The 23,166-nt window shown below is 49.1% G+C and overlaps 1 protein-coding gene across 1 annotated transcript in view; it reads right to left on the reverse strand.

Moving 5' to 3' along the window:
- Positions 1-23,166, reverse strand: part of DYSF (dysferlin) — a 178,296-nt gene that overhangs the window by 104,893 nt on the left and 50,237 nt on the right. The window contains exons 14-24 of the mRNA XM_056855187.1: positions 22,596-22,664; positions 22,157-22,200; positions 20,338-20,420; positions 15,002-15,117; positions 14,219-14,332; positions 13,057-13,234; positions 11,426-11,550; positions 10,904-11,010; positions 6,481-6,673; positions 2,040-2,195; positions 878-1,009 (exon numbers count right to left, since the gene is read on the reverse strand). Of these exons, the coding sequence (XP_056711165.1) occupies positions 878-1,009; positions 2,040-2,195; positions 6,481-6,673; positions 10,904-11,010; positions 11,426-11,550; positions 13,057-13,234; positions 14,219-14,332; positions 15,002-15,117; positions 20,338-20,420; positions 22,157-22,200; positions 22,596-22,664 (1,317 nt within the window). The remainder of the gene's footprint in view (positions 1-877; positions 1,010-2,039; positions 2,196-6,480; positions 6,674-10,903; positions 11,011-11,425; positions 11,551-13,056; positions 13,235-14,218; positions 14,333-15,001; positions 15,118-20,337; positions 20,421-22,156; positions 22,201-22,595; positions 22,665-23,166) is intronic.

Below are 23,166 nucleotides of genomic sequence, written 5' to 3' on the forward strand. Positions count from 1 at the left end.
CAGATACAAATGGCTCTGGCTGGAATAAGACAAAAGGTTTACAGTCTAAAACAGGACTGTCAAACTCAATTGTTACGAGGGCTGGATATGACATAAACGTCACCTGGTCGGGCCGTGCCACTCCTTGCCAGCCCAGCTCGAGAGTTGGAGGGGGGCTGCCTCAGCTGGCTCGCGGGCCAGATAACAGCTCTCAAGGGGCCAGATCTGGCCCATGGGACTTATGTTTGACACTCCTGATCTAAAACCTGTACAAGATTGTCACACCTAAAGATCAGAGACTGGGAAACCCAAAAGGCTAGATTGCATTTTCTTCCCATTGGGGCAGGAAGATCAGCACTGACACCCAGAGAGGGACAGACTCCCAAAGGGAGATTATGAATTCCCAGGACATGAGGAAGAAGCTCTCGTATGCTATTTTGAACGCCCAAAACCTGATTTCTGTACACGAACCTCGCCTATTCGGTCCCACTTTCCAAAGAGCAGTAAAGGGGAGGGGCAGCAATGGAAACTGACCATCCCTAAAGGATGCAAGTAAGTATCGAAGTGCTATAGATCATCTCCGTACTTGCTTGTAAGAAAGAAGTGGGAGACGCAGCAACTGGGCAGTGCTTCTAAACTGCCACGCAGAATGCTAGATGTGCAAGTCAGTCCAGCAGGAGATGCACTTTCGGATTTGTGGGTGGCAATGGTTGCCACCCAGATAAAAGCTGATACTCCCAGGAGTAAGAAAATGGGTTGCCTCCGTGTGTGGAGACGGGGGACAGCTACAGGGCTTTTCTGAGCTCCCAGAACCTGGGGGAACAGGGCTTGCAAGAACAAAAAACACCCTCGTGAACATTTCTGTTTTATATAATCCATAGAAGAAAACTTGGCTCACCGTTTCCGCAAACACGGACAGTCTCCCCTCTGCTGACTTGTTGAATTCTTTCTCGTCCACACCTAGCCCAAGCCACAGCCGGACACGGATCTGGGCCGGGATCTTGGGCCCCATCAGTTCTTCCAGAGGATTCTAGAGCAAAATTGGAGGAAACAGATCAATTGTTACTTCCGAGCCCAGCACTCTTTCAAGTAACTTTGGTTCAGGATGAAGAGGTGGGCAGTGGCTGTTTCAAGGCACTTGTGAAAATATGCCAGGGTGCGAAAGAAATTCTTAAGTCCGTTTGGCCATTGTTGCCTACATGACCAGGCCAGGGTCTGGACCTTCCTTTGTCTTCTCGGCTTGCATTAATTGCCCTACTAATGGTTTTATGGCCTCTTTTTCCAGCTTGGAAACTAGAAGGAATTGAGAAGCGGGGGAGAGAACCAGTTCTTCCTTCAAACCAGACTATCAGTCAGGGAAGTTTGACCCTTAACCTCTGAGCATTCACAGAGTGTAACCTCAGCGTTCATAAAGCAATGTCAGACTCTCTGATGCTGATATTTGGGTGAAGTGTCACTACGTCCCAATCATCATCTGACATCCTTCGTTTCCTCCACCACGATCGAAGGGGCGGAGCAAACTCTTTGTCCAGTGAAAGACAGACAAGAATGTCCTGCAAATCCAGCAGAAATTGGTAAAGAAGCTTTCCCAGAATCAGCATACCCTGAAGCGGGGGAGCTGCTGAGGCCCAGGTCTTCTGGCGGGGCTCACTGTCTCTGCCCACACACCTCCCCTGCTACCCACCGGCAGGGTAGTTGCACAAGCACTCTGCCATCCATGCTCTCAGCCATATGTGCTGCCCAGCATGGTCAGGGCAGAGGTGTGTGGGTGGTGCAGGCATCTGTAAGTGCAGGTGGTGAGAGGGCTTGTGAAGGGGTGGGAGAAGGATGTGCAAGCATGTGGGTCGGAGGGTGGGAAGACAAGCATAGGGGGGGGGGCTGGTGGTAGGCAGAGGAGAGGAGGGGGTCCCTGGGCAGAGAGTGCCCAGGGACCCCCAAAATCTTGAAATAGCCCTGCCTGGGATCTTTTTTTCCTCCTCCTCCTCCTCCTTTTTTTTTACAAGTCTTGAAATGCAATAAATAAATACACAACTTCCAGAATTGGTGGCGATGGAACTTACTTTCAAGAATATGGTCTGGAGCTTCCCACAGTTCTTCCCACAGCAATTGGGCCCATTCCGAGAGAAGAGCACCTCACGAGCAGGCAGCCGGCTGTAAGCTATCCGCCGGTCGCCCTGCAGCATCCAGATGACAATGTCCGGCAGGCTGTTCTGAGGCTGGAAAAGAGGATTGTGCCTCAGAGCGGCAAGCACAGAGTGCCAAGTGCAGGCCGGGGGGCACAGCCAGCCCCCCCCCACCCCGGGGCTCTCTCTGAGCAGCAGAGCAGACAGAAGGAAGGTGAATATCTAATTATTTACAGTATTTGCGCCTTGTCTTTCTCCCCAGCAGGGACACAAAGTGCTTACATCATTCTCTTCTCATCTCCTCCCTTTTATCCTCACAACCGCCCTGTGGGGTAGGTTAGGCTGAAAGTGTGTGCCTGGCCCAAGGTCATCCAGCAAGCTTCCACAGCACAGAGGGGATTCAAACTGTTGGATTGTGAGGGCTTTATTATGCCCAAATCCCTGTTAAATTAGCAGAGTGCACAAGGCTGTTGTGCGCAGAGAAGCCCATCCAAACCTCTGTGTGTGCCAGGAACAAAATTGCTAGGAGCCTTTTGTCTATTTAACTAATATACTTCATTTATTGTAGGAAATCCATTTCTGGATAGGATAAAGTATAGTTGCCTATCTATTCTAACTAACTAGGATGGAGAGAGATCCAGGACATGCGTCCTTCCCTCATGGTGGCAAGATGGAGAAGAGTGCCAGTGTGTGTAAGGAGGTGGGGAAGAAACAGGAAGGAAGGAAGTTTCCCTAAGAGTAGCAATCTACACATCAAAGGGATAAGTCAGAGCAATAGAGAAAGGATGCCCCAGTGTCTTGTCCCCCTCTGGAGTCTGAGGTTAAGAGACAGCGCAAAGTCCTTCACTTCCAACACAAACCTGGGTCTCCCGACACACTAAGACGGGAAGCTATTGCTATCAAATCAAAGGCTGAGAGAAAACTAACATTTTTAGGTGTACACCTAAGATTCTGAATAGTACGCCTACCTACATCTTAAGAATGTCAGGCATGAATTAGATAAACTTCTGCACCACACAGAAACACTCGTCAGAGAATCAGGATTACCTGCAGCTCCGTTAGGCGTGCAAACATCAGCAAAATAGCATAGGACAGCCCAGTTGCAAAGCAAACACAGTTCGAGCTTATGTCTGCGGCCAATCCGGTCACACAAGCAATCCATGATTGCCTTAGAGCAGCGATGCTTGGGAAGACGGCAATGGAAAAAATATTGTGATCCAAGAGGAGTGTATCATGGGTTGATGTACGCTTATCCGGAAACACTGTTAATTCTGTACCAGATTGTGTGAACAACTGACCAAGTGGCAAGACCCATGATTTGGGTTAAGAGTCTATATCAAGCCATACAAAATATTAGATAAAAATACCTTATATTTCCGGGTGCATTTCTGGATGTGTTTTTAATTAGTTTCGGTATTTATGACCACTGAGGAAGGCTTAATCAGGCCAAAACGCATATGGTCCAGTATTGGTCTTTTATAGTGTATGTATATCAACTGGGTATAAGAATTTTGTAACTGATAATTTATACATAGCCTGCAATTCAGGCCCTGTGTTTTTAACCATTTTATAGTGTACACCTTGTAATAAATATTATTTTGTTATACTTTATAGTTTCTAGCTCAACCTTTGAAGCTCCTTCTATATATCTGGTTGAATCATAGAGTTGGAAGGGACCACCAGGGTCATCTAGTCCAACCCCCTGCACAATGCAGGAAATCCACAACTACCTCCCCCCCCCACACACACACACACACACAGTGACCCCTACTCCATGCCCAGAAGATGGCAACAAAAAAAACCTAGGATCCATGGCCAATCTGGCCTGGAGGAAAATTGCTTCCTGACCCCAAAGTGGCAATCGGCATTTCCCTGGGCATGTAAGGAAGGGCCGCGAGAGCCACACACTGACACAACCCTTCCAGCCACCACCCCCCTCCACGATCTGCCTAAGTTCACAGAATCAACACTGCTGACAGATGGCCATCTAGCCTCTGTTTAAAAACCTCCAAACCTATCTATCTGCCTATTGTAGAATCACAGCCCTACTTCTTCATCCTGACAGAGAAGACACAGAGCCTTGCAGCTAGAAACTGGGGGGAGCAGGAAGAGACAGAGCCCTCTCGTATTCCCCAAACAGCAGACCTGTGGGCTTCCTTCCCATTTGTGGGGGTTCCTTTCCCTCCCTCTGGGCACGTTGGTAGCAGGCTGCCTGCGAGTGGCAGAAGGCAGCTCCCTGCCAAGGAGAAAGGGCAGCCAAGTCCTCCGCCCTTGGCAACGGAGGGCATCCTCGCCTGCCAGGGCAGCCTCTTGAGGACCAAATGTTCTCTTTTCAAAGCTGTGGGCTGGGCTGCCACCAGGCAGAAACCGCCACCACTCTGAGCTTCCGACACGGCCAGCTCACCGAGTTCACCGCAAGCATCTGAACTGGGCAGATGGCTCCCGCCACAGTATCTCCCGGCTGGGAGACCTCCTTTCTCTGAAGCAGTGGCTCCCAACCTTTTTTTGACCAGGGACCACTAGGACTTTTTTGTTCGGTGCAGGGACCCCAAGGTTCAAAATAAAAATTCCGGGAATTTGAAAATAAACTTTAATCATAACTGTTAGTTAAACATTAAACTTAGAATTATATTTGAATATATATATTTTATAATAGAGAACTTTTAATTGAAAATATTAATTTATTATGGGTTTATAACTTTGTTTCGCGGACCTTAATTTAGTTCTCGCGGACCCCTGGGGGTCCATGGACCCCTGATTGGGAACCAGTGCTCTGAAGGGACAGAACACCAACTCCCTTGCCTGGGTCTGGCTGGCAGGATCACCCCCATCCCCCTCGTGTCCACACCTATTTCAGTTATCTAGAAAAATTTCTTATCCTGCTTAACAGCCACATAAATTCCACACAAACACAAAAGTGGCTGACATTCATATGTTTGTTATTTATTTAAAACATTTATTATCTGCCTTTTTTCCTTACAGAGCTCAAAGCGGCTTGCAATATAGGAAAAATGCATAAAATAAAAAACAAAATCCATTAAAAATCAAAATTTAATAACCACAATTTAAGACTGTCACCAAATTAATTAAATGCCGTCCTAAATGAAACCATCTACAGCTGCCTACTAAAGATTGAAAGTGAGGGGACCATGCACACCTCCTTGGGGAGGTTGCGGGGCCGCCACCGAAAAGGCCTCCTCTCTTGTGTGCCTACCAAACGAGCTTCTTTGATCCATGGGACAGACAAGAGGGCCTCTCCCTGTGATCTTCATAGATAAGATCCATTTGAAAACAACATGAACCTCGCATTGGAGGGAGGGCTTGCCCAGTGAATTTCTCAAGCCCACTCTGAGTGAGGCCCAGTTCACTTCCTGAGCCCAAGCCCGGCTCGGAATGGGCTTGCTCTGCAGCGACCCCTTCCTCACACTGGCTCCTTCCCTTTCCACCCAAACTGCCCGCTGGCATTGGAGGGGGCCAACAGTAGGTCTCCATGAGGAACTCCACTAGATATGGTGCCATGGCTGCACCCTGGGCTACAGGAACCATGGGAAATGTAGTCCCCATGATTCCCGTTGACCATGGATGCTGCCACAATGCAAATGGAGTCCAATGCAGATCCCACCTCCAGGGCCCCCCAACCACTATCCAACCACTATCATGTAAATTTGGGTGACGGAGAAAGGGAAGGAATGCAGAAGGAGATGAGATAGGATAGCCCACCAGGATCCCAGTCATCTGCAGGAACTCAGAATCGGCCCCTAAATGAAAGGATTTCATTCTGAGCATTCAACAAACACCAAATTGCCAGGCGTTCTATACACAGGGGGGTGGGCTCCTGCTAATGTACACTTCTGTCTAGCTCCTGAGCTGATTTTCTCCCAAGGCCTGGCCCTTCCTCCATCCCAACTTTGGATGCCAGCTCTGGGTTGGGAACTACCTGGAGATTTTGGGGGTTGAGCCTGGGGAAGGTGGGGTTTGGGGAGGGACCTCAGCAGGGTAGAATGCCATACAGCCCCACCCTCCAAAGCAGCCGTTTTCTCTTGGTAAACTACTCTTGAACACATGAAGCTGCCTTACACTGAATCAGACCCCTCCCCTTGGTCCATCAAAGTCAGTATTGTCTACTCAGACCGGCAGCAGCTCTCCAGGGTCTCAGTCAGAGGTCTTTCCCGTCACCTACTTGCCTAGTCCTTTTAACTCGAGATGCCAGGGATTGAACCTGGGGCCTTCTGCATGCCAAGCAGAGGCTCTACCACTAAGCCATGGTCCTTCTTGATCATCTAGAGATCAACTGTAATAGCGGGAGTTTGGCAGGTGCTACCTGGAGGTTGGCAACCCTAATCCAAACCAATGTTTGCAAGACAGGCTGTAAACGTACCTCCTCTGCCATGGATTTCAGCCTGGAGAGCCAATCTTCGGCCTGATCCAGGACTATCTGCAAGTCAGAGTCTTCATGCTTTAACCTCGAGGCCGCCTGGGAAATCTGCTTCAGGCTGGTGGTGCGGAAGCGGTAGAGGTACTTGTCCAAGTGTGTGCTGGCCGGCTTCTGGGTGACGTCTGCCAGTGGCTGGCTGTGGGAGACAACGGCAGAGGGGAAGCCACAGATTGAACCCGCAGCCCGTGTTTGTCACGACCAGCGAAGGAAGGCTGGTGCAAACGGTTGCTTAAGGAAGGTAGGGGCTCTTTTCTGCCCTGCCCACCTAAACCTCCCAGATTTTCTGGGCCAGCCCAGGAGAAATCTTGTACGGGCCCTCACTGGGACTACCAACTCCCATTTGGGAAATTTCTGGAGATTTGGGTGGAGTGGGGTTTGGAGAAGAGAGGAACTCAGTGAGGTATAATGCCATACAGTCCACCCTCCAAAGCCATTTTCTCCAGGGGAACTGATCTTGGTAGCCTGGAGGTAGGGTTGCCCAGTCCTTCTTCACCACCAGCGGGAGGTTTTTTGGGACGAAGCCTGAGGAGGGCGGCGTTTGGGGAGGGGCTTCAATGCCATAGAGTCCAGTTGCCAAAGCGGCCAATTTCTCCAGGTGAACTGAACTCTATCGGCTGGAGATCAGTTGTAATAGCAGGAGATCTCCAGCTAGTGCCTGGAGGTTGGCAGCCCTAACTGATGTCCATGCAGGAAGCAGGTGGATACAAGCAAGCACATTTCAGCCTTCCTGCACTTGACATCCTGCACTTGAGTCTCATCCCTTGACCAGCGAGCTCATCCCGAATCCACACGCAGGCCAGAAGGGGTTATACTCAGTGAGGTGGGGAAGGTGAAGGAACAGCATTTGTTTCCCAGCCCTGAAATATATTCTTAAGGGGCAAAACAAAACAAAAGCTCCACAGGCTGCCATCCTGAGGAAACTTTCCTGGGAGTAAAGCCCTGAGGATGAAAATGAGAGTCGCTTCTGCACGGACCTACTCAGGATCACCCTTGCTTTTGCTCAAAGGCACTTTGTTGTCCCGGCACAAGTTCAAGGGCTGAGTCTCTAGCAAAGAAAACGGGTGCTCGGACTCAGCCCTGGAGAGCCCTAGCCAATAAGGTTTCTTGGCTAGAGCTCCTCCTCCAAGTGAAGTCTATCTGACTAGGGTTGCCAAGTCCACCTATGAACCCGAACCACACTTAAGCTCCAGCGTTATTCCCAGGGGTCCTGCTTTCCCTTCCCCTCCTCCAGCCACTGCTGTTTGACTCTGCAAGGAAGCAAAGAGAGAAGGGGAGGGGGGTGGAGAAGCCTCCAGTCCCGGCCTGCTCAAACCACCAGTTTGGAAAGCTCCCGCATTGACATTTCCCCACTGTTTAATTGAATTTTTCTTGGAGGGAGCCTCACCTCGGGGAAACTCAAGTCCTGGGACTCGCCCCAGGTCACGTATGGCACACACAGAAGCCTTGCCATATTTATGGCTTTGGGAATATCTTTGACATTCTCCAAACCAGCACACCGTAAGGGGGAGGCCGGGGGAGGAGACCGAAACTGCTCCTTCTGGGGGCTTCAAAGGAAACAAACAGGGTTGAAAGAACGTCCTTTGAGCAGCGGCCCGTGCTCACTTTTTCTCATACAGTGGCCAGTGCAGTCTGGCACGTGCGCGCCCGTGGCTATGTTCCCTCACCTTAGGCGAAGTCACGCTTTCTGCTCCTTAACACTCACAGCCAGACTGGCAAGAAGGTAAGGAAAGAGGGGGCAGTTTCCCCCTCTACCCATATGCGAGTGGTAGACGGAGAGGCAAATCTCATCTGTCTTAGCAATATCAGTCCCAAACCGAGAAGAACCAGGGAGGAGCCAGACTGACCAGCCCGGAAATGTGCATTCACCACCAGCACCACGGACAGGGAGGCAACTAATTGGGGCAGGAGGGTGCCAATGCATGAGTGGCATGGGAGGAGACAGGCCTCAGGGCACTCCGCCAGCTGCCCAACCAGGGGCCCTTTCCCCACTCCCGAGGACTTCCAGAGGCAGCAACAGGAAGCTCAGTTTCCTTGATATGAGTCAGTACCGCAGCCACTTATGATCAGGGGACTTAGAGCAACGGCCCTACGAGGAGCGGTTAAGACGCTTAGGGCTGTTTAGCTTGGAAAGAAGACGGTTAAGGGGAGACAGGATAGAGGTCTACAAAATTATGCATGGTATGGAGAGAGGGGACAGGGAGAAGCTTTTCTCCCTCTCTCATAATACTAGAAGGCGGAGTCATCTGCTGAAGCTAGAGATTCAAAACGGATAAAAGGAAGTATTTCTTCACACAATGCACAGTTAAATTGTGCCTGCCCCAGGATGTGGTGATGGCTGCCAACTTGGAAGGCTTTAAGAGGAGAGTGGACATGTTCATGGAGGAGAGGACTATCCAGGGCTACTAGTCAAAATGGCTACAAGTCATGATGCATACCTAGTCATCAGAGGACCATGCTGAATATATTAGGTGCTTTGGGACACAGGCAGGACAATGCTGCTGCCGCCGTCTTGTTTGGGGGCTTCCTAGAGGCCCCTGGTTGGCCACGGTGTGAACAGACTGCTGGACTTGATGGACCTTGGTCTGATCCAGCAGGGCCTTTCTTATGCTCCTGTTGGCTTTGCTGACAAATCTACCAGCAGGACATCCAGAGCAGCAGAGAGACACGCTTCAGCAGCCAGCAGGTCCCCAGAGAAACAAGGACAGTCCCCCAACTAGGGATGCCAACCTCCAGCTGGAGCCTGGAGTTCCCTTGGAATGGCAACTAATCCTGGAGATCATCTCCCCTGGAGAAAATGGCAGCTTCAGAAGGCAGACTTTATGGTATACCATAGATCCAAGGTGAAATCCCTCCCCAAATTCCTCCATCCACAGGCTCCACCCCCAAATGTCCAGAAATATCCTAGGCCAGAGTTGGCAACCCTACTCCCAGCCTAGGCCTTCTCCCCAGTTCCACAGCGACCTCCATCTGGAACCTGCCAGTTTTCTCTAGAGTCACACTAGACAAGAAGCCAGGAGGGGGCTGTGTTTGGGCCTCCCCCGTATGTTTCATAAGGGGGAAACCAGCCACACCATGCCCAGCTCAGATCAGGACCGACGACGGTGCCAGGGAAGATAAAGGAAAGAAGGAAGGAACAACACACAACAACAAACTTGGAAGCGCCTGCCTGGATGCCCTTCCTGGATGCACCTGACCTGCCCCTGTGTGGACAGACTACTGGACTTGATGGACCTCGGTCTGATCCAGCAGGGCCTTTCTCATGTTCTTACGGTCTCAGACATAAGGAGACCTAAGACCCACAAGCCACATAGTGTGTGTTTATGTGTGTGTAAAGTGCCGTCAAGTCGCAGCCAACTTATGGCGACCCCCTTTTTGTGGTTTTCATGGCAAGAGACTAACAGAGGTGGTTTGCCAGTGCCTTCCTCTGCACAGCAACCCTGGACTTCCTTGGTGGTCTCCCACCCAAATGCTAACCAGGGCTGACCCTGCTTAGCTTCTGAGATCTGACGAGATCAGGCTAGCCTGGGCCATCCAGGTCAGGGCAGCCACATAGTAGCTGGCACTAATTTCCCATGGCCCCCATTGTGGATGTTTGAGGCCCCGATGTGGGCACAGAGAACCCGCACTGCCTGGAACTGCGTGAAAAGATCCAACTACTCCCTTGCAACATGGAGCGAAAGCTGTTCATCTACAATCTTCTAGTTCAATCTTAAGCCCTTTTACTGGGCAGTAAGCCCACCAAATGCCAATGAGACCGTCTGCCATGCTTGGGCTTCCCATTTGCTTGACAGAACCAAAATGTCTTTCCCCTGAGGTAAATCTTTTGCTGTGGGGATATTACTTTCCCCCGGTGTGTGATTCTCCCGCCCTTCACCCTCAGAGCCTCAACAATGATGAGTTCGCTACTCATCCAAGCCCTTTTGGAGTCGCCTCGGCTTCAGCCTACAAAAGGAGAATTAATCCTGGATTTACTTCACAGGGTTGTTGCGGGGGAGATCAAGATGGAGATTTCTCAGGCACTTTGAACATGAGATGTTATGCAACCAGTTAATGGCAGCGAGGGCCGGGACCACGAGCCGGAGGCCGCTCCACCTCCCGAGCGAGGAGCCGGCCTCCGTAGACGGCCTGTCAGAACAGCTCAGCCCAAAGGACAATGAGGCCCATTCAGGTAGGCCGGGGCCTACAGAGTGGAAATTTATGACCTGCCTCAAATATCACCTTTTCAACTCCGTGCCTTGGCTCGGCAACCTTCACAGCGAGCTCTCGCCAATGGATGACATTCTTCAGCACCGGGGCCCCCATCCAACCCAAACAAACGCTCTCGTAATAAACCCACAGAAAGACTCGCGGCCTCAGATGACTATACCTGCAGTCCACGATGACCTCATCAATCAAGCGGGCAACCAGGGTGTCCAGGTCAATGGCCGAGCACTTGGTTTTCAGGGCATGGTGGACCAGCTCCAAATTCGCTTCCTACACAGAGCACAACACCCACACGCAGCTTTACTTGCCCGGTCCCTCCGTAGTTTCAGCCCCACAGCGGGCTCAATCAGAACAGCAAAAGTTCATCTGAAGTCCAATCCTGTTTCCACCCTGGGTTCAGGGGCCAAAAAGAGCTTTGCTCTCTTGTAAATGCAGCCTATGGGACATTGTGTAGGGCTTTCTTTCCAGTCCTCCCCCAATGCTGCATAACTCCAGGAATGCTTCGTATAGTAAAACTATGACACAGAGAAGCTGAGGCCAGAGATCCTGAGGCCTCCCATCTGGCCGCAAGGAATCTGCAGCAAAGCCATTCATAGAATCCAGGCTGCGGCCAGACACGTGAGTTAGCACAAGTTGTGATTCCTGCCCCCACTACCCCTCAACACGCCAGAATAGACTCACTCACCAGCCGATCTGCAGCCCCGAAGAGAAGGTTCTGGACGTCGGTCCTATGGCTGATGTCTTCCCAATAGGAGGACAGCACAACCACGGGCTTCACGTTGCCCCACGGCAGGTAGTAATACTGGCAGCCTGTCAGGGAGACACGGAAGCATCTTCAACCAAGCCTATGACCAAAACGCATTGACTAGGTCCAACGTTTTGATGTCTTGCAAAGGACATTTCTGCACCCAAACGTCCTGTGCTTTAGCTCCAGAATTGGGGTTGGTGCCTGTGGAGGAGATAATTTTGGGAGGGATTTCACCTCAAATCTATGGTATACCATAGAGCCTGCCCTCCAAAGCTGCCATTTTCTTCAGGGGAGCTGACCTCTGTGGTCCGGAGATCAGTTGTAATTCTGGAAGAACCACAGGCCCCAACTGGAGCCTGGCAAACCCAAGCCAATCAAAGGTAGCTGTATGGGGGGGGGATGAAAATCTACTCCCACTGCATAGGGTTGGTTAATCCTTCAACCATGGATGAATACCACCAACTGATCTGCCACCATGATACCAAGCTGTCCCCCACCAACTGCACTTACTAGGGGGGGGGGGGAACCTGTGGCTTCGGTTGTTGCCAACTCCACAAGATGGGAGTCCAACCTGACACAACCCGCAATAGCCAGGCAGTCAACACTGTGAATGGCAAACGACACAAACCTATGGTCAAATGTGGACCGAAAATGATTAAAATCTGACCTGTGAGAAAATACTAAATCTGTCCTTGTGGAGAAATGTCCTGAACATGCAATGCCATTCTTTGTACTGGTGGAAATCCCTGCCCTTTATTGTTCTGCAGTTTGCACTGTGTGTTGTGATTTTATTTGGAAATCTCATCAGATAATATTTTGGTGAGAGAGAGGACAGACAAACCTTCATGCAATTCTATCTCCAAGCAAAGATACCGGGCAAGGACATGGCAGAAAAAGAATATCCTCTAAGGCAGGGGTCCCCAACCTCTTTGAGCCTGTGGGTACTTTTGGAATTCAGACATAGAGTGGTGGGCGTGGCCACAAAATGGCTGCCACAAAATGGATTCAGCTGGAGGTGGAACTAGCCACGAAATGGTTGTCGCAGTAGGCGGAGCCAGTCACAAAACGGCTGCTGCAGTTTACATTCAGTCTTACTGTGAAGATCCTTGTGTTGGAGTGACAGCTGCTGCCAAAGCAACGTTTTTAAAAATCAGCAAAGCCAATCAAATCTCCAATGGCCAATAGATCCATCTACTCTGCCCACTTACTAAAAGCACTTGGCGGGCACCAAAAATGGTGTTGGCAGGGGCCAAGGTTGGGGGCCCCTGCTTTAAGGGGTTAGTCAAGATGGCTCATGGAGCCACCTTTATGAGTCTTTAAAGGTATACTGGACCCAAAATGTCGGTCTTTACCTTCTTTAAAAAAAGATGTTCTTATACTCCTATTTTAACTTTTGGTACAACATCCTGAATTGAGGAGAAGCAGGGTCCTTTTTCAAAGAAAGATATGAAAGAAGAAGCCGGGCAGGCCTCAGGCAAAGACTTAATACAAGCCAGAAATCCTGCCGGAGAACAGGCAGGCCGAGCAAAATCCATTCAACGCCAGCCTCACCCCTCTCCTCTCCTTACCGTCAAACACAGCCCTGCTGAACTGCGTGGTGGAGGCCAATGGCAGGCAGGTGCCGTCAAACTTGTTCCCGTAGTTGCCGATGCTGACCTCAAACTGGATGGCATCGTCCACGTCCTGCAACATGGTGGCCGAATAGAAGGCAGCAAAGAGGCAGAACTTCCTCCTTCGCAGGTACTTCTGCCATGCAGAGAAGATGGGGCGGGGGGAGAGAATGTTATTCATTTATTTAAACATTTATAATTCGCTTTTCCTTGGAGTTCAAGGCAGCTTATAATAATTCTGGAAGACCTGCCAGTCTGGGCAGGAGGAAGCTTAATAAAATGGTTCCCATCTATTAGGTAACCCACCACTAGCAGGCTCATTATCAGCTTTGTAGAAGACACATCTGTAGGGTGTTCAAGGGAAGTGATGTGCAGAGGTGGTTTGCCATTGCCTGCCTCTGCATAACAACCCCGTGGTCTGCCATCCACGTACTAACCAGGGCCAACCCTGCTTAGCTTCCAAAAACTGATGAGATCAGGCTAGATCAGGCCATCTCGGTTTACCATTGCCTGCCTCCACATAGCAACCCAAGGCTTCCTTGGTGGTCTCCCATCCAAATACTAACCAGGGACGATCCTGCTTAGCTTCCAAGATCTGACGAGATCAGGCTAGCCTGGGCCATCCAGGTCAAGGATACTGGTGCTAATGGACCCAAATCCAGCTGATCTACTGCAGACCAACATGGCTACCCTCTGAGATCATCCTCAGGGATGAAAGAAGAATGTGGGAGGCATTACGGACTCCAGAGGCAACAGTTAAGAACATAAGAACATAAGAAAGGCCCTGCTGGATCAGACCAAGGCCCATCAAGTCCAGCAGTCTGTTCACACAGTGGCCAACCAGGTTGCCTACAGTAGTCCACAGCTTCTCCACCCCACTGGCTCTGCCTCCAGCAGGTTGACTGGACTTCTCCTCGGTATGGCTTGCAATCCAAAAAACTAGTTTGACCAGAGCCTGGCAGGACATAAGTAGGCAGTGCAGGCGATGGCAGCCGAACACCACCGCCACCTTCCGGTCTCTAGTCTAAAGGGATATCATCTGCAAACTGACGTCGAGAGTCAAGAATGGAGAAGGACAATTGTGAGTGCCAAAGGAAAGGCTGTTGGACAGGCCCGTTACCTCCACCCGTAGAATGTCATCAGCAGGGATGTCCTCCACCTTCTGTTCAACATGATCCACCAACTTGGTCTCCAGTTCTACCAGCAGCCTCCCCCGATAGGCAACCCCCTCTCCCTTTGGGACAACAAAAGAGATGGTCCTGTTAGGGGACCCTCCGCATATTATGTACTTTGGGGGGGGGGGGGCAGGGTCTTTCAACTTCAGAGCTCTGTCTGCAGCCTGTGCTTCCCACATACCCAGTTCAAACAAAAAGCCTTGCAGCTGCTGAATGAGGGACTCACATGAGCCGAGAGCCAAGATGGTGGCACATTTCTCAGCTCCTGTTTCTGGCCAATCAAGGCCACCATCTTAGTTCAGCAGTTGGATAGGATTAACAGATTAGGCTAAATATAGACCAATTATGTTTATTACATACATTTTGATGAGAACACAGATTTGAGGGCAGGGGCACCCTACCCTTCCTCTGAAAATTCTCAAGGAACACTCAACACCCACAAATGCTCATTCATCACCCCTTTCCTCTTATGCTTCTAATATATAGGACAGAGACAGTGGAATGAACCCTCCCCCCTGTACTCTTTATGCCATCCATAACCAAGTTATCTATCCCAAAGGGTCATCAGGACAGCACGAAGGGGTCTCCACTCAGAGCAATGGTTTCCCACCCGCCCACCCACCCCCCACACACACACTGCTTCCTCTTCTCCATTTTATCCTCAGAACAACCCCAGCTGTGGTCAGTCCCCTGGGTCACAAATGGCCCTTCAAAGAGGGTCATTTCACCTTGCCCATGTTGAGCTCCTCATAGGGGTCAGGGAATCCAGTGAACTCTCTTGGGCTGCCGTAGAGGTTGATGTAACACGGCCCAAAGGTTGGCAAGAAACCCAACCCGTCGTCAACTGAAGGGAACACCAGAGAGAGAGACAGACAGAGAGAACATTATCTTGAGACTGTGGAGGTAGTTTGTCAACATGCAGGCAGGAAATCCATGCAAGGCTCTTCTATGCCCCCCAAGAAGATTCTCCCAGTGGCTCTCCATGAGTCCAGAGGTCCCTCCAGATGTCTCAGGACACATACCCCCCCACACACACACACACCCAAATCAGTCCCAAACCAGTCACTTGAGGGACTTCATGCTGTACAGGGGAAACAATTAATAAATGTGATCTGAAATGTGAGCTGTCAACTTTCAAATACTAATTACCAGATCATGTTCTTATCAAAAGTAATCAGCTATTACATCACTTGCTATTGATCAATTGCTGAAAGTTTTAAAACAATGCTATTTCATAGCACCCATCCTAATATTAAATGCCACAGTGGGCTTGACAACCATCATATCTTCTGGGTTCTTCTCAGGGTTCGTCAATGTGAAGGACAGAGGGAAGTCAGTTTGCACAACGCTGAAGTGCGATCTCAGTCATACTGGTGGCGGATAGCGCTGTCAAGTTGCAGCCGACTTAAGGAGACCCTGTAGGGTTTTCAAGGCAAGAGAGGAATACAGGTGGTTTGCCATTGCCTACCTCTGTATAACAACCCTTGACTTCCTTGGAGGTCTCCCATCTAAATTCTAACCAGGGCTGACCCTGCTCAGCTTCTGAATTCTCATGAGATTGGTCTAACTTGGACTGTCCAGGTCAAGACTGACAGACTGGTGGTTGCCCCTGGGCCAGACATGCAGTCGCAGACAACTTATGGTGACCTTGTAGGGTTTTCAAGGAGAGATACAGAGGTGGTTTGCCATTGCCTGCCTCTGTGTAGCAACCCTGGACTTTCTTGGTGGTCTCCCATCCAAGTACTAACCAAGGCACACCCTGCTTAACTTCTGAGATCTGATGAGGTTGAGCTAGTTTGGGCCATCAAGGCCAGGGCAAGTCACACTGGCAGTTCACAAAGGAATTTGTGAAGTCCAACCCTGCCTTTCATGTGAAACCTAGAACATGCCCCCAGAATCCTCCACAATGCACAGACAGGCAATGTGGGAAGTGTTCCCTGAAGGAAGAATGCTTTGTTATTGATAATGCCAAATAAAAATATCTTTGGCAACAGCTATCAAGTTATGCAAAACAGCAGGGGAACTCTAAATGCTGTTTTAATGGTTTTTGGCTGATTTATCCTGTGAGCGTTGCCAGCAGAGATAAAGCAACAAAGGAATTTTTTTAATTACATACAATCTAAACATATCATCCAACAGATATGAACCAATGAATTCAAATATCATTTGGAGTCAAATTACAGACATTCCATTTTCAAAGCCTGTTTGGAAAACTTTTGAGTAGTCACAGAATATCTGTAGAATATTTGTCAACAATATTCACCAAAGATAATTTTGAGGTGACTTTCCAAGAACAAATTTATTTCAGCTCTGTCCGTGGGGATTCAGCCTGGTCACCACCGCCCTGCTGTGGCCAAAAGAGGAAAGTTCAGAGAGACCAGCAAGGAAATCTCTTTGTCCCAGTGGGCCAGAGTGAGTCAAGTGACACTCCTTGACACCCATAAAAGCTTCCAGGTCAGGCTCATTGGTCAGGCTGAGCTTCTAGGTCAGGCCTTTGCCCGTTGCAAAATGTCTGCTTGCATGCATCCTAGAAAGAATGCAGTTTCCTCATCATAAATGTCACATGAATACACAAAGCTACTAGAGTTAGGGCCAGGTTCCACTTCTGCACTGGACAATCCGGTATCTGTGCTTTCTGTACGGGAAATAAATTGAGAAAATAAATTGAGACGATATTGGACATATAAATGGTTTGTTTGGCATTCCCTCAATGATCCCTCCTTCCTAACCAAGGTTTTTATTTTGTGTGTATTTTAACTGTTTTGTATGTATTTTAAGGGAAGGTGGCACGGTATCGCTTGATCTTGTCGGATCTGGGAAGCTAAGCAGGGTCGGTACTTGGAAGGGAGATCACCAAGGAAGACTCTGCAGAGGAAGGCAATGGCAGACCCCCTCAGCTTCTCACTTGCCTTGAAAGCCCCTTGCTGAGGTTGCCATAAGTTAGTTGTGACTTGACAGCACTTTACACACACACATGCATTTTAACTCTGTTTTTTTAACTGTTTTAAAAATTAATGATGTATGTTTGGGTGGGGGTTGATTTTAATGGTTTTATAATATAATTTTAATATTTGTGTACAAATCTATGGTGAGACCACACTTGGAATACTGTGTACAGTTCTGGTCACCACACCTAAAAAAAAGATATTGCAGAGCTTGAGAAAATGCAGCAAAGAGTAACCAAGATGACTGGGGAGCTAGAGCAACTGCCCTATGAGGAGCAGTTAAAACACTTAGGTCCGTTTAGCTTAGAAAGAAGGCAGTTAAGGGGAGACATGACGGGTAAAGGTAAAGGTCCCCTGTGCAAGCACCAGGTCATTCCTGAACCATGGGGTGAAGTCTCGTCCCAACGTTTTATAGGCAGACTTTGTTTACGGGGTGGTTTGCCAGTGCCTTCCCCAGTCATCTCCCCTTTACCCCCAGCAAGCTGGGGACTCATGCTAGAGGTCTATAAAAGTATGCATGGTATGCAGAGAGTGGACAGGGCGAAGTTTTTATCCCTCTCTCATAATACCAGAATGTGGGATCATCTGCTGAAGCTGGAGGGTGAGAGATTCAAAACAGATAAAAGGAAGTATAGTTAAATTGTGGAACTCCCTGCCCCAGGATGTGGGGATGGCTGCCAATTTGGAAGGTTTTAAGAGGGGAGTGGACATGTTCATGGAGGAGAGGGGTATCCGTGGCTACTAGTCAAAATGAATACTAGTCATGATGCATACCTAGTCTCTCCAGGATCAGAGGAGCAGGCCTATTATATTAGGTGCTGTGGAACACAGGCAAGACAATACTGATGCAGTCGCCTTATTTATGGGCTTCATGGGGGCTCCTAGTTGGCCACTGTGTGAACAGACTGCTGGACTTGATGGGCCTTGGTCTGATCCAGCATGGCTTTTCTTATGTTCTTATATTATAAACTGTTAGTCGCTTTGGAAGCCCTTATAAAGGCAGAAAGGTGGGCTACAGATTTTGTAAATACATGAATAAATAAATTAAGCAGCCCGAAGTGCTGGAGCGGCAAATCCAGGAGAGTCCCTTTCTTTTCTCCCTATTTGTTCCTTCCTCTCCTCTCTGTCTGCCACCCTTACACGCAAACAAAGACTCTAACCCAGCTAAGAAAAAGCACCCTGCGAGAGCCAGAACCAGTTCGTCAGTGAATCACGTGCACCAATCACCCAGAGACCTTTCCTTCCCAGGAACACCCTTTGCATGGTGTGCAAACAAGGAGGTGAAGTGAAGCTTCGTCTCCCAGCTGGATCACTCAGACAAGCCAGTTGTCAGCCACACACTGGTCTACATTTTTAACAGGCACCAAATAATAACGCTGGGAAGAGGGGAAGGAGTTGTCACTGTGTGTGCAAGTGAGAGGGAGGGTCGCAGCATGCTAAAGAACCTACTGTTGCTTGCTTTGAAAGGCTTCGCAAGGGCGGGAGACTCATCTGAGGCAGAAAGAAGCAGGAGAAAGAGTTAAAGCAGAAACTCCTGGTCCCCAGGGCATAGGCAGAGCGTCAGCCCAGCTTGGGGACAACACAGGAGAAGAGGATAAAAAGAAAGTCTTGACTTCCAGTGACGCTTGAAGCCTCGTGCTCCAAGGCTGGACCAAATAACTCACATGACCACTACATGTATTGCATGGCCGCTGTTTACTGCAGGTATTTGTCACATGGGGCTTTTCCACATTCTCCTTTTCCTCGCTTCTAAGTTCCTGTTTCTTTGGAAGAAAGTTCCACGTGTTTTTGCTCCCTCCAGTGGTCGATTCAATAGCAAACAGGTTTATGTTCAGCACATCTCCCTGCAGATTTAAACTGCAGGTTTTAACGCTGGACATATACCTCTGTGATATTGAATCGACTACTAGAGGGAGCAAAACATGTGCAGAACAGGAATCCCACCTCCCAAAAAGAAATAGGAACTTACAAGGCAGGAAATGAAGAATGTGGGAAAACCCATGGAAACACACCAATCTCTAGAGATGACAAAACCCTCCCATGTGACCAAATTTCTACTAGTTGGATGGATTGTTAACAATTCAGGAAAATTCTCAAGCTCTAAGAAGACCAGGCAAGACACAGCAGGGAGAAGTTAGACAGGATCTAAAAGGGGGCACAAAGAGTCTACATTGCCCACACCCCCAGACGGTTAGCTCCTGAACTGTGCTTCCATTTCTCCTTTGCTTTTCCTTCCAAAAGGAGGTTCTTCCCAATATGCCATCAGATCACTCAATGGTATTTATGGTGTTACCAACTGGGCACAGTGAGAAGGTGGGGGTAAAAAGGTAGAGGGTGAGGGTGGTAGCAAAAGAGATGAGGAATGGGGGGAGAGAGCACAGCAGAAGAAATTCTCAACTACAAACATGGAGAGTGCAACTGCAAATGTCCACAGAGGATCTGCAATTATTTTGCAAGGGGCAGATCAAGCACAAAGGTGGGAGAAACTACCTGAAATGGATCTACCAGCAAAGGAAACTCATACATTAAAACATTTGATGTTAGAAACAAGGGGGGGAGATAAAGGGGTTTGGAGAAATTGTCTCTTCAGGAACAATATGGCACAGTAAATCCCACCTCAGTCATATATAGGGTTGCCAGCTCCCTCTTGTGAAATAGATGGAGATTTGGGGGTGAGGCCTGGGAAGGGCAGGGTTTGGCAAAGGCAGGGGCCTCAGCAGGGTGTAATGCCATTGAGTCCACCCCTCCAAAGCAGCCATTATCTCCCTGGGAACTCATCTCTGTTGTCAGGAGATCAGCTGTAATTCTGGGAGATCTCCAGGCAGCACCTGGAGATTGGCAACCCTATGACAGCAAGGGGCCAGTGTGGGCCAAGAGTGGCCCAGTGCAGAGAAGTGGGGCTGGGTTCACATTCAAGCCCTTAAAAACAGCCAGTGCTGGTAAAGCTTTCATGGGGGGACGGGAGGTTAAAGGGGACAGGAGAAAGTTGCCCTCCTCTCCCCGACCCCAGAAAAGCTTCCTGGTCAGGCTTTTTGAGGGTCTGAGAAACAAGCTCTTGCTGGCCTCAATATTGCCCCAGCCTCAGTTTCTGAGGCACCAGACACTGATGGCAGCCATACCTTCCAGCTCCCCTCCAGGGGCTGAGATCCGAGACATGCACAGGTAGCTGCTGCCCACAACGTCATTGTGAGTGACGCGGTCCCTGAAACGAAAACAAGCATTTTTATTTACGTTTTTCAATCACTGCATCATCGACCGTTATCCTTTCCTTGAACGAAAACCAGGGCTTCCCTCTCTCTTGCAGCACTTTCTGCAGAAAATTCTCTAGACCCTTTGCAGATCTCATGCCTCAAGAACCGTTCTAAACGGTGATGTTGCGACTAGAGCTTTTGGGGTGGTGAGAAAAAGCTACAACTGCTGAATTCTCCTTCTGCAAAAGTGCACAACCCTCACATGGACAGCCCCAGGCTGGCCTGACCTCATCAGATCTCAGAAGCTCAGCATGGTCGTCGGCACTGGTCAATATTTGGATGGGAGACCACCAAGGAAGTCCAGGGTCGCAGAGGCAGGCAATGGCAAACCACCTCTGAACGTCTCAAAAAGAGTTGGTTTTTATATGCCAACTTTCTCTACCACTTAGGGAAGAATAAAAGCGGCTTACAATCGCCTTCTCTTCCCCTCCCCACAACAGACACCCTGTGAGGTCGGTGGGGCTGAAAGAGCTCTAAGAGAGCTGTGACTAGCCCAAGGTCACCCAGCTGGCTTCAAATGTAGGTTTGGGGAAACTAACCCGGTTCACCAGATTAGAGTCCGCTGCCCATGTGGAGTGGGGAGTCAAACCCGGTTCTCCAGATTAGAGTCCACCACTCCAAAACACCACTCTTAACCACTACACCACACTGGCTTGAAAACCCTACGGGGTTGCCGTAAGTCAGCTGTGACTTGACAGTACTTTACATGCACACACGAGCAAATGTGCATCAGATCTCACAAAGAGTTCTAGCCCTGAGAAGGCGGGTTGGGCACTCTTCTCCTGGGCCTTATGCAGCAGCCAGACACGGAGCAACTCAGGAGGGGCCTCACTTCCCACCTCTCCTGTTCAGGTCAAGAAAAGCAGCACCTGCTTTGTTTCAACTTCTTTCGAAGGGCCAGCATCAGGGCCAGCAAAAAAACAGACCCAGTTCTCCTTCCTTTTTTTTTTTTATATAAATTTTTATTGGTTTTTATAATAGAAATTTTCCATAATAACTAAGAGTATATAAACATTACAAAGAGAAAAAAGAAAAATAAAGAAAATGTCACTGACTTCCCCATCACCTCTGACTGCCTCTTAATAAAGTATTATATCCCATCGTAATATGATCTGATCATAATTATTCTTAGACTCATTTAAATTTCATATAACATACTCTATTGATATAAATGGTTGTAACTCTTAATATTAATAGTGTCATCTAGATCAGATTAAAAGGTATTCTTCCATTTTCCCCAGTTTTAATTCATATTCACAATATTTCATCCAAGCCTCCCATTCCCCCATAAATCGGGCATTGTCTTTTTGATTTAAAATGGCTGTAAATTTTGCCATTTCCACCAGTTCAAACATTTTCATAATCCAGTCTTTTTTCCCAGGAATATCTGCCCAGTTCTCCTTCCGAGACCTATTTGCATCTCACAGCATGAAGCCTTTGAACACATGAAGCTGCCTTATACTGAATCGGACCCCTGGTCCATCGAAGTCAGTATTGTTTGCTCAGACCAGCAGCAGCTCTCCAGGGTCTCAGGCAGAGGTCTTTCACATCACCTACTTGCTCGGTCCCTTTAACTGGAGATGCCGGGGATTGAACCTAGGACCTTCTGCATGCCAAGCAGATGCTCCACCACTGAGCCACAGCTTTGCTTTCAGCTCCTGCCATCCACAACACCATTCCAACTCACCAGTCAATGACCCGGATCCTCATCTTCTCACACATGGAAGGAAACTACAGAGAGGGGAGAAAAGTCAGCGGAAGCTGCTTAGAGCAGAGAACTGATGGAAGAGGCTCTAGAGTAGGGATTGTCAGTGTGGTGCCCCTGGGTGCCAAGACTCCCACAAACACCTTTTCTGGTACCCACCTAGTGTTTTCAGAAAGTGGGCAGACCCAGGTGGGCCTTTTGCCCAGCAGGGCTACTGATTGGCTGTGCAGATTTTTAAAAATGTTGCTTTGGCAGCAGCTGCTACCCCAGCACAAGCATCTTCCTCATGTGAGTGAAGATAAGCTGTGGCAGCCTCTTTTGTGGCTGTGGCCACCACATTGAGTCAGAAGTAGAAAGGTGCCCGCAGGTTCAAAAAAGCTGGGCAACTCTGCTCCAGAGGAAGCCTCTCCCTTTTGCTCACCATAGCTGGTACAGTGATGCTTTGATTCCACTGAGGGTTGGCAGTCTTCTCCAGGATCTTGCTGCAGAGCTGAAGAAGAGAAGGCACAGTGTCAGGACATCCGCTTGGTCACTGACCATCACCCCTCGTGGAAGTATTAAATACAGAGACTAAATTCAGAGAGAGAGGTTCAGAAGTCAACGGCACCTCAAAGGCACAAGGCCCTTGGCCAAAAGCCACACACACCGTTGCCTCCAGTAAAGACAGTTCTCACCTGGCCCTCGCTAGCTTGGTGTAGTGGTTAAGACTGGTGGTTTGGAGCAGCGGACTCTAATCTGGAGAACTGGGTTTGATTCCCCACTCCTCCACATGAGCGGTAGACGTTAATCTGGTGAACAGGGTTTGATTCCCCACTCCTCCACATGAAGCCAGCTGGGTGACCTTGGGCTAGTCACAGCTCTCTTAAAGCTCTCTCAGCCTCACCTACCTCGCAAGGTATCTGTTGTGGGGAGGGGAAGGGAAGGTGATTGCAAGCTAGTTTGATTCTTTTGTAAATGGAAGAGAAAGTCGGCATATAAAAACTAATCCTCCT

Source organism: Euleptes europaea, chromosome 9 (genome assembly GCF_029931775.1).
Source record: "Euleptes europaea isolate rEulEur1 chromosome 9, rEulEur1.hap1, whole genome shotgun sequence".
Classification (NCBI taxonomy): domain Eukaryota; kingdom Metazoa; phylum Chordata; class Lepidosauria; order Squamata; family Sphaerodactylidae; genus Euleptes; species Euleptes europaea.